The sequence below is a fragment of the Mytilus trossulus genome, chromosome 7, assembly GCF_036588685.1.
Source record: "Mytilus trossulus isolate FHL-02 chromosome 7, PNRI_Mtr1.1.1.hap1, whole genome shotgun sequence".
Lineage (NCBI taxonomy): Eukaryota > Metazoa > Mollusca > Bivalvia > Mytilida > Mytilidae > Mytilus > Mytilus trossulus.
In genome coordinates this window covers 82937634-82950093 of record NC_086379.1, presented here as the reverse complement: position 1 = coordinate 82950093, position 12460 = coordinate 82937634, and the positions used below count along the sequence as shown (strand labels likewise).

The 12460-nt window shown below is 32.6% G+C and overlaps 1 protein-coding gene across 1 annotated transcript; it reads left to right on the top strand.

Moving 5' to 3' along the window:
* The first annotated feature begins 131 nt into the window (after positions 1-131).
* On the top strand, positions 132-7112 carry LOC134726005 (putative ATP synthase subunit f, mitochondrial). Its single transcript, XM_063590356.1, has 4 exons — positions 132-475; positions 3229-3327; positions 6261-6374; positions 6922-7112. The coding sequence occupies exons 1-4, from the start codon at positions 235-237 to the stop codon at positions 6948-6950; spliced, it is 483 nt and encodes a 160-aa protein (XP_063446426.1). The 5' UTR covers positions 132-234; the 3' UTR covers positions 6951-7112.
* The last annotated feature ends 5348 nt before the right edge of the window (positions 7113-12460 follow it).

The window sequence follows — 12460 nt, the reverse complement described above, 5'->3', positions numbered from 1 at the left end:
TATTTATTTTATGAACAATCGAAGTTCAATTTACATTTTTCAATATTAAGTGAGCAATGATATTATGTAAGAGCACCATATGTAAAAGAAAAGGTTGAAAGTTGTGCGGATGATTTTGTGAATGGTTCCCTGTTTCATTTTGTTGTCTTTCGGTACCAGTGATTAGGTCTGAGGGCACCGGGCAAGGACACTTACAGTGAACCAAGTTGGACCTTTTTATCTGCAGTGTCCATCATGGGAATTAAACAAGAAATTGAGGAATTGCCAAAGAAATTAGTAGAAGTCACATCTAAACGTGACAGACAGATTCCCGGAGAGACCAGTTGGGAAAATATACAGAAAAAATTCGGCAAGGGCACAGGATTTACACAAGCATTGCCTCGACTTTTTCAGTATTTTGGAGCTGGAACATACCCAAAAGAATACAACCCAAAAGTGCATGGACCATATTATCCATCACGAAATTATGCAAAAGGTAAAATCTATGTTCAAATTATGGTAACCGATCTGTACTAATCTCATGTGACGGGATTACTTCCCTTAGAAAAACTTAGTAGATACTTCAGCCGTAAGCGGTTGAGCTAAGGAAGTGCTTCTTTAGCTCAGTCGGTTAGGCAATAGCACGCTGCATTATAACACAGAGGTCCTGGTGGAAACGAGCAATTTTGTAATGAAATTCATGCTCTCCGGTTACATTGGAGCCCAACAATAATTAATAACCCAAGGTTAGAAGAATTACCTAGCCAGGTTAAAATATAAATATAAAAAAAAAGATGAAAATATCATCATTATAGAGTATAACGACTCTTGAGGTGTGGGAAGTGTGATGGGATTGCTTCCCGAATCCTGTAGAAAAAACTTAATAGTACTTACATGTAGTCAGCCGTAAGTGGTTGAGCTAAGGAAGTACTTCTTTAGCTCAGTCGGTTAGCTGCTGCCTTGTACTACAGAGGTCCTGAGTTCAAGTCCCGGTGGGGACAAGCACTTCTGTAATTAAATTTGTGCTCTCAGGTAACACTTGCACTAGTTTTTGTCAACCTGCAACTTTTGTTGCAGAAAGCTCGACATAGGGATTAGCTGCAGAACCGTAGCTCTTAGGTCCTTATGTTATTTTTTGACGTATTGCATGGTCCGCTAATAGTAAAAAAATAACATAAGGACCTAAGAGCTACGGTTCCGCAGCTACATAGGGATAGTGATTGGGCGGCGGCATTAGCTAACTTTTTAAAAGCTTTATATTTTAGAAGGTAGAAGATCTGGATGCTTCATACTTTGTATAAAGATGCCTCATGTTACAAACTTTCCGTCAGTCACATGTCTAATGTCCTTGACCTCATTTTCATGGTTCAGTGACAACTTGAAAAAAAAGTTGAGAATTTTTGTAATGTTAAATTCTCTCTTATTATTAGTAATTGGATAACTATATTGGATATGTGAGTACCTTGCAAGGTCCTTATGCCGGTCAGACAGTTTTCACTTGACCTCAACCTCATTTCATGGATCAGTGAACAAGGTCAAGTCCATATCTCAGATACTATAAGCAATAGGTCTAGTATATTTGGTGTATGGAAGGACTGTAAGGTGTACATATCTAACTGGCAGGTGTCATCTGACCTTGACCTCATTTTCATGGTTCAGTGGTTACAGTGAAGTTTTTGTGTTTTGGTCTGTTTTTCATATACTACATGTACATGACGTATATGCAATAGGTCTACTATATTTGGTGTATGGAATGATTGTAAGGTGTACATGTCTAGCTGACAGGTGTCATCTGACCTTGACCTCATTTTCATGGTTCAGTGGTTAAAGTTGAGTTTTGGTCTATTTTTCTAATACTTTATGCATAAGGTCAACTATATTTGGTGTATGGAAATATTTTATCATCTAGTATATGTCTGTTACACCGTGTTTTTTTTATACCTTGACCTCATTTTCACGGTCCATTGCTAAGTGTTAAGTGTTTGTGTTTTGGTCTGTTTTTCTTAATTTATAAGCAATAAGTCAGCTATATTTGTTGTATTGAAGAATTGTTAGCTGTACATGTCTGCCTGTCATGGTCCATCTGACCTTGACCTCATTTTCATGGTTCATTGATCAATCTTTTGTTTTCTTGGTTAATGTTGAGTTAATGTGACAGTTTTAATAAAGCTTTATATTTAGGTCTATCAACATAATATCAATGATTAGAAAAGAAGGCGAGACATTTCAGTGTGTGCACTCTTGTATTAAATTTTTGTAGTCTGCAGCTGTGCAACTGGGTGGTTTAAGGTTATTTTCGTGCAATGTGTTTTATTTCACGTTCTGTTCAGCCGTTAAAAAAAGTTAGTTATTCCCCGTGTGTTTTTTAATCGGTAAAAAGATCAACCTGCAAGAAATTTTTAATTGTTCATATATTGTGAAATGGCAATTATATTTTGCTTTCTTCTGTGCAGATACCCCCCTTTAAGCACTTCCTTGAAAGAGTTTTTATTCTTTGACGCATTTCATAGATCTTTTTGTCAACAGGAAAGGGTCAAAGCAAAAATTAAAAAAAAAACTTATTATATTTAAATATATATATATACATTAATTGTATATAAACATCATAATTATTTGAACTACTGTGCAGCCAGGTATACATGCTATACACAACTTCCAAAAAAGAGGCCACTTCACTGTTACATCTTTATGAGGTTAAGAATACCCTGTACTGTTAGGCTTGAAATGGTCATATAAATATATATATATATTCTTCTACTGATACAGAGTCAAATTGGTAAAAATTTTACAGTGATTTGTCAAAATATCCTTCGTATGAGTTCTCAAATAGTTACAAATGTATACACAAAGTAACCATTATTTATCCAGTAGATTTTTTTTATCGACTTAACGAAAAAGTGTACCAAAAAATGCCGTTAATATCATTTGGCAACATTTTTTACCATAATTTTTCATGAACATATTGAAGATACCCCCATTACAACCATGGTGATGTATAATTTTTCAAATGTTAATACCATTTTTGCCTCCATTATGAAAATCTGCCCAATTTGCAACATAGCTGCAGTAACAGTGAAAAGGCATATGATGTCACTAATTTATTGTTTACTGTGAGGCCTTCCTACAAGGTTATAAAGAAAAAGCCAAATTTAAAATGAGTCCTTGAGAGAATAGAATTTTGGAGAAAACGTGTAATACAAACGATTGTGTACTGTGTTCAAATAATATAAAATCTTGTTTACTTTGCAGCTGATGTTTCCTTCTGGGACTGTAAATTAGGAGAACTACCAAAGTGGTTTGGTCGCAGACAGTTGGGTGTTCGACCATTCTCCATGGTCCTTAGTAGAAGTAAGTTCAATTTAACCTTATATAATTAGCCAAGGTCTAGTGGTTGTCACTGGCAGTCAGGGGTACTACTTGTACAAGTTCTTTTTATTTACTTGAAGTAGTAAGAAAAAATATACACATATAAGTTAATAAATAATGTTTGAATAATCTCCCCTTAATTTTCTAAAAAATTTACTTGTATAAGTAAATTTTTCTTACAATCCCACAAAAGTCCTCAAGTTTTGAGATGTAAAATCATGCCTATAATAATTTTCCCCAGGTTTGCTTTATTTTTTTTTTTAGAGTTAAATGTTTCATCAACCATGGAAGTAATATTTAGAAGGAATAACAACGACTAATTAGCATGTATTTATAGCATGCTGAGCTCTGTACTAAAGTCATACGATTTCATCCAATTATAGTCTCAGCGGTAAGACCCCTTTGGTTACTATCTGCGTTACCGCGGTTGTAAAAGGCATCTGGAATTTCTTATCAGTCACGTGGTTTTATCGAGTCCGGTAATTTTAAAGTACCTGTGTGAAATCCGAGGTTGATTAATAAGAAGGTGGCGCTGTTTCATATAAAATCTCTGCCTTCAGATGAAGTCGTATGATGTAAAAATCTTGAAAAACGGACGAGAATTGTTCAAACTACAGCAGTTTTACATGGAAAATTGTATTTAATTTAGCATATTTTTGCTTTTTACCGTTTGTTTTAAACAGTTCTAAAAATATTTTCCGGTTAAAAGCGGATCCCGAGTTAAACAGTTAAATACCGATGAATCGATCAGGTTTCACATGATGTTTAACAAAATAATGTAGGCAAATGTAGGCATAGATTTTTTTACTGTTGAAGTTTATCGAGATTGAATAAAATAATATTTACTTTCAAGTATTCTAAATTTATGTATATGTCATAAATGTCATTGATTGCATTATTGAAACTGGACAACTAAAACGGGGATAATATTTTCGTAAATATATGTTTAAAAAGTGTTTATTGTGGAATGAATATAATAAGCTATACAGCAAAAATTATAACAAACCGACGAAATGGGCTTGAATCTATCTGTCTTACGGTAAATTCATTTTTACACAAATTAGTTTATGTATCAAGAACTTAAATTGAAGGATAGAACCGTTAAGAATTGTGAATATTTTAATCGACTATAAATACACGGAAAGATTCAGATTTTTTCGTATTTAATAAAGGGGGTCCAAACGTATTTTTTGTATAATCATCTTCTTAACTTTATACGGAAATGGTTTTTTAATTGTCTGTAAATATTAAAATTGAAATGACACAACTTTGTTCTCCAATTTCGTATGTGATTGCTGTCGGTTTTAACTATTAAGATCAAACTAACCAAAAATAGGGAAAAATTGAACTAAAATAAAAATTGAACGAATGACTCTTTTCGGCAGCGTAAATCAACGGAATGTAACGAATGGACTATTCGGGTTACTTCGCACGTTTATTCGACAAAAACTTGTCTGTTCGTACTTCTCCGTGAACACGAAAATGACCGATAAGTGTCGGTGATTTGATCGATCACATGCGGAGAATAAACTTCCATGCTAGATATTGAACCAATTAACGAGTTATTGAAAGATGGGCGGTAACGCAGATGAAACCTTTGAAGTGACGACAATGTTATTCCTTCTCAATATTACTTCCATGCATCAACAAAGAAACTGATTGAGAAAAGATCTTAAGTATTTGCACAAGGCCTTCAAAAATTGCTCCTTGGGGGCTTGTAAATGAGCAGTGTTCTGAAAATAACAGACAAATTGGATTTTCATTGTCCATGAAATTACACTTAAATGACAAGTAAAGACATCTGCGAAAGGGCAGAAAATTTAAAATTCTATTAGAGCAAAGAAATCACAAGAATTCCATGAAAGAAGATAGTATGACTGTTTACTTTTACAAGTAAAAAAATCTGAATGTCTAAGGGACATAACTCAGCCAATATTTTTTTTACATATATTTGATATAATATAGGTAATAAAATTCACTTGTGTAAGTATCCTACAAATTTACTTATATAACATTGTATTTATTTAAGTATATTAATATTACTTCTTCAAGTAATTAGAAATAACTTGTAAAAGTAGTACCCCTGACTGACTGGTTGCTGTATGCAGTTTTAGTTTTTGATACGGTATAAATCAGATTGTTCATTAGTTATGATTTTTTCGCATTTCATTTTGTTATCCAGTTAACTGTAAGTATGGGTTTTGCTAATTAAAATTGGATGACCAGTAATAGTTCAAATCTTCATGCTCTTTATGTTATACAATTAACAATCATACTACATCTGGTTTATTGAGAACGCATTTATCTTGCAGTCAAAAATATTTTGGTCCTGGCTTAACAGTAACACCCATCAAATTTCCAGACCATATCACAAGATTAAAAACAGTGCATTGAGCACAACATTCTATACATCCTATCCATGAACATTTAAAGAAACTTATCAATGCAATATATACTCAAATACATAAAATTGAAAACAGAAAAGGGGATGTGTCAAACGAACAAATAAAACCATTATTTCTTTATTCTAGAACGCTTGATATTCGTGTTGTACTAGATACATTGTATTAGTATACAGACATTTACCAATTTTCTCTACCAACAATACTTTTGATCAAAAGTGTTTAGGAAATATAAAATCTTATTGATACAGTCATACATGCATGTATTGGTCCGTACGTAATAGAAGTTATGAACAGTCACTTTCCTCTGGGACAGTGAATTAATATGATTATCTATAATGATTTGAAATATTTTCGTCATTATCTATAATGATTTGAAATATTTTCGTCATTGTGAAAACCGTTTCATAAATTATGAAGATGACGAGCACTATCAAAATCACTTTAATTATTTTGACTATGTACTATGACTGGTTTAAACTATAGATAATTATTTCTATTTTTTGTTGACAGGAATGTGGACTGTTATGCAGAAATACAAAACATCAGCAGCCTCAATGTATTTTATCTGGTTATATGGAGCTGTGGGGATGACCTATTTCTACATCATGCAGTATCCTAAATATTGTAAGTATATTAAAACATTACTTAGCCTGTATAATTAATGTACTCTATATGACCTACATTGAAATTTAAAAAAAAAAAGAAGAAATTTGATGCAATATATGGAGGTACATCTGAGGGAATATGATACATGTACTATTTTCCATGTTTTCCTAATGTAATAGTGCACAAGAAAAACCTAAATTATCACGAGAAAGTAGACGCAAGTGACTTATCTTATCATAGCCTAACATTCATTTGTACTATATAGATTTTTGGGTTAAAGATTGCATCAAATGCAAACAAAATACTAATGTCAACATGACGACAAATATTGTAAATGATTATTAAAAAGGTTTACTCTTCAATACCAAAAACTAAAAAAATCATTTGTAAACTGATTCATGTTTGTATGACTATTAATTTTTAGAAAGAACTGAATATGACATTTTTTTTATCGAGTTTTCAATGTACATTCATGTCTAATAAATACAAAATTATAAAAATATAGATAATTGACCATGAACTAGAGGAGTTTTATGTTAACAATGTATTTTTTTCTTTCTTTTAGCCAATGAAAGACACTCCAAGTACCATTAAGGAGGAACAAACATTAGACTTACGTGTGATCAGAAAACTTTATTAATGTGTTATTAAATAGATTCTGATAATGTTATATAGAGTTCATATTTATTAGTCATGCAAATAAAAAGATACAGCTGAACAGGGGAACTGTGTATAATAAATCTATTTTGGAATCAAGGACTGTTTTGGAGTTGACTTTAAACTAAATGTAAATAATGTTGAAGAAGGTGACATTATTGTCGTGATTGTCCAAAATTCATATAAGATTTCATACATCTATTAAGAATTTTCCAGACAATATGGACATGATAAATGTTCAAGCACTGATGGAGGGGTATATATATTGAATGTAGAAAAGAAAGAATATGGGAATTCATCCATGACACATGTTCGGTATTTGCACATTAAAAAAGACATGCAAAAAGCAGAGGAATAAAGCTTTAATTGGTGTTCTTTGTCTCTGGTTTTCTTTAGTCTGTTTCTGGTACAATCTTTCTGACATTTTTTTTCAGTAATACAAATCTAAAACCTGAAAATAAATTTGGTTTCCAGCTTCATGTGAGCATGTCATATTGTGTGATACATTTTCAAAATCAATTATTTTGTTACACACTTGAGCCATTTTTATACGACCGCAAATTTTGAAAAAAAATTTGTCGTATATTGCTATCACGTTGGCGTCGTCGTCATCGTCGTCGTCGTCCGAATACTTTTAGTTTTCGCACTCTAACTTTAGTAAAAGTGAATATAAATCTATAAAATTTTATCACAAGGTTTATGACCACAAAAGGAAGGTTGGTATTGATTTTGGGAGTTTTGGTCCCAACATTTTAGGAATTAGGGGCCAAAAAGGGCCCAAATAAGCATTTTCTTGGTTTTCGCACTATAACTTTAGCTTAAGTTAATAGAAATCTATGAAATTTTGACACAAGGTTTATGACCACAAAAGAAAGGTTGGGATTGATTTTGAGAGTTTTGGTTTCAATAGTGTAGGAATTAGGGGCCAAAAAAGGGCCCAAATAACCATTATTCTTGGTTTTCGCACAATAACTTTAGTATAAGTAAATAGAAATCTATGAAATTTAAACAATAGGTTTATGACCATAAAAGGAAGGTTGGTAATGATTTTGGGAGTTTTGGTCCCAACAGTTTAGGAATAAGGGGCCCAAAGGGTCCAAAATTAAACTTTGTTTGATTTCATCAAAATTGAATAATTGGGGTTCTTTGATATGCCGAATCTAACTGTGTATGTAGATTTTTAACTTTTGGTCCCGTTTTCAAATTGGTCTACATTAAGGTCCAAAGGGTCCAAAATTAAACTTCATTTGATTTTGACAAAAAAATTAATCGGTTGGGTTCTTTGATATGCTGAATCTAAAAATGTACTTAGATTCTTGATTATCGGCCCAGTTTTCAAGTTGGTCCAAATCGGGGTCCAAAATTAAACTTTGTTTGATTTCATCAAAAATTGAATAAATGGGGTTCTTTGATATGCCAAATCTAACTGTGTATGTAGATTCCTCATTTTTGGTCTTGTTTTCAAATTGGTCTACATTAAAGTCCAAAGGGTCCAAAATTAAACTTAGTTTGATTTTAACAAAAATTTAAATCTTAGGGTTCTTTGATATGCTGAATCCAAACATGTACTTAGATTTTTTATTCTGGGCCCAGTTTTCAAGTTGGTCCAAATCAGGATCTAAAATTATTATATTAAGTTTTGTGCAATAGCAAGTCTTTTCAATTGCACAGTATTGCGCAATGGCAAGTAATATCTTATTGCAAAATATTGTGAAATAGCAATTTTGTTTTTAATTAGAGTTATCTTTCTTTGTCCAGAATAGTAAGCAAGAAATATCTAATTGTAAGAAAAAATTTATTTGGAGTTATCTTTCTTTGTCCAGAATCAACTTAAATCTTTGTTATATATACAATATACAATGTATATTCACTTTTTACTACCAACTGATAAATTAAAATAATCTTTATTATTCAGTGATAACAAGCAGTTTTTTTACATCTTAATATTTTATGATGTATTTAAATGAGTAGTAATTGTTGCAAACTCCATTAGAAATTTTAATTGAGATTAGTTTTGGAATAAGGGAAAGGGGGATGTGATTAAAAAAATTGGGTTCAATTTTCTCATTTGAAATTTCATAAATAAAAAGAAAATTTCTTCAAACATTTTTTTTGAGAGGAATAATATTCAACAGCATAGTGAATTGCTCTAAGAGAAAACAAAAATTTTAATTTCATTAGAACACATTCATTCTGTGTCAGAAACCTATGCTGTGTCAACTATTTAATCACAATCCAAATTTAGAGCTGAATCCAGCTTGAATGTTGTGTCCATACTTGCCCCAACCGTTCAGGGTTCAACCTGTGCGGTCGTATAAAGCTACGCCCTGCGGAGCATCTGGTTATACATTTATGAACTTTTTGTTGCATTTTTCTCAGGAACTTTCTAAAATGTGAAATTGAGCTTTATGGGAGCATTTTAACTCTGTGAAGCGCTTTCACATAGCAACTTGTCAACGGGACAGAAATCCATAGTATTGTTAAGATTTGTTATTGGTAAAAAATCTATTAAAACAACACGATATAAATTTCATGTGTATAAAGCACTTTTCTGGATTTACCTTCACCAGGAACGCTCAAAGTGAAGTCGAATATTTGAAAGCCAAATTAAGGATGAACAAGAACTGAAACAGTTGAGTGAGGAGCTATATACTTGTTTACCTTCGTTCTAATAATCATGCTTAATTGCAATCCCCTTGTTCTGCGGTTGTCAATCTTCATCAAAGAAATATTTTTGTCGCGCTTCTTCACAGGAAGTACTGCCCATAAATTTATATTTGGTCAACAGCTTCTAGGATGTATTGTAACCTGTAAGAATCTGTCTGACAACTACTTCCTGTTAGCAGATACTATTAAAAAATATTTGATGTGTTATGAACATTTCCAAGGGATCATGATCAAAGAAAATGAGGTCAAGGTCAGGTAAACCAAACTGGAAATACATGTACACCTCACAATCATTCCCTACAACAAATATGCTTTAAATATAGTTGACCTAAACATTGAGCAACAAACCATAAAAAAGAGGTCAATGCCAAATGAAACATACCAGACTGACATGTACTGAAGACAGATCTACTTTATTATGGTTTTTGTGCATGAGTGGCTGGTCATGTTTTCTGATACAAAAGTTCATACAAGGTAATTCAATATTAATCACTCTTTATTGTGTTAATTTTTCTCAGTGAAGTGTTTTATGTGGGTTTCCACTGATTATCCTACAGGCACTATAATATGGAAAGCCAACGGGGTCAAAATTCTTACTTCGTAATTTGTCAATGTGTAACTTGTAACTGTGATTTGTCAATTTGTATATTGATGTTTTGTAACTTGTCGATTCATAAATTGTCAATTTGTATATTGATGTTTTGTAACTTGTCGATTCGTAAATTGTCAATTTGTATATTGATGTTTTGTTACTGGTCGATTCGTTAAATGTCAATTTGCATATTGATGTTTGCCGATTTGTAAATTGCATATGGATGTTTTGTAACTTGTCGATTCGTAAATTTTCAATTTGTATATTGATGTTTTTTAACTTGCCGATTTGTAAATTGTCAATGTGTATATTGATGATTTGTAAATTGTCGATTCCTGAAATGTCAATGTGTGAAATGTCATCTTTGTATTATGCTAACGATCATTATGACGACAGATGGCGCTTGGTCAAGTTATTCTTCGGTGTATAAGCCTCCTGTAAGTAGGAGCACCTCCATTAAAATATAAATGTTTTAACTAATTTTAATTTATTAATTACAGCAAATGCCTCTAAAAGAAAACAATACAAAAAATACATGTTTACAGGATCCCAGTTTTATTTTGTTAACTGAGTCAGACGTGGACTTTCGTTCGAGAACGGATTAAACTTTATAACTAGAGGCTCTCAAGAGCCTGTGTCGCTCACCTTGGTGTATGTGCATATTAAACAATGGACACAGATAAATTTATAACAAAATTGTGTTTTGGTGATGGTGATGTGTTTGTAGATCTTACTTTACTGAACATTCTTGTTGCTACAATTATCTCTATCTATAATGAAGTGGCCCAGTAATTACAGTGGAAAATATTTTCTAAAAATCTACCAAAAATTTATGAAAAATGTAAAAATTGACTATAAAGGGCAATAACTCCAAAAGGGGTCAACTGACCATATCAGTCGTGTTGACTTATTTGTAAATCTTACTTTGCTGAACATTATTGCTGTTTACTGTTTATCTTTATCTATAATACTATTCAAGATAATAACCAAAAACAGCAAAATTTCCTTAAAATTACCAATTCAGAGGCAGCACCCCAACAACGAGTTGTTTGATTCATCTGAAACTTTCAAGGCAGATAGATCTTGACCTGATAAACAATTTTACTCCATGCCAGATTTTCTCTTAATGCTTTGGTTTTTGAGTTATAAGCCAAAAACTGCATTTTACCCCAATGTTCTATTTTGAGCCATGGCGGCCATCTTGGTTGGTTGACCGGGTCACCGGACACAATTTTTAAACTAGATACTCCAATGATGATTGTGGGCAAGTTTGGTTTAATTTGGCCCAGTAGTTTCAGAGGAGAAATTTTTTTTAAACGATTACTAAGATGTACAAAAAATGGTTAAAAATTGACTATAAAGGGCAACAACTCCAAAAGGGGTCAACTGACCATTTTGGTCCTGTTGACTTATTTGTAAATCTTATTTTGATGAACATTTTTGCCTTTATAGTTTATCTCTATCTATAATACTGTTCATGATAATAACCAAAAACAGCAAAATTTCCTTAAAATTACCAATTCAGAGGCAGCAACCCAACAACGGGTTGTTAGATTCATCTGAAATTTTTACAGCAGTTAGATCTTGACCTGATAAACAATTTTATCCATGTCAGATTTACTCTAAATGCTTTGGTTTTTGAGTTATAAGCCAAAAACTGCATTTTACCCCTATGTTCTATTTTTAGCCATGGCGGCCATCTTGGATGGTTGACCGGGTCACCGGACACAATTTTTAAACTAGATACCCTAATAATGATTGTGGCCAAGTTTGGTTTAATTTGGCCCAGTAGTTTCAGAGGAGAAGATTTTTGTAAAAGTTAACGCAGGACGACGACGGACGACGCCGGACGCAAAGTGATGGGAAAAGCTCACTTGGCCCTTCGGGCCAGGTGAGCTAAAAATGCATCCGGACTAGTTTAGTCCCTCAACGTTAAATGAAATAGTCGTTGGTCAGTGGAATACAACGACTAGATTTTTCAGGTAAATACAATAAGGAGATGTGGAAATAAACCGTATGATTGCCAATGAGACAGATATTCACCAATGCGAAGTTCAAATAAAGACGAGTTCAGCAAATATAGGCAATCTATGGCCTTCAACAATGCGGAGAATTCCATATAGTCGGCTATAAAAGGCTATATCATTACTGGAAAAACAGGTACTAGTAATAAACGATTTCTATTAAT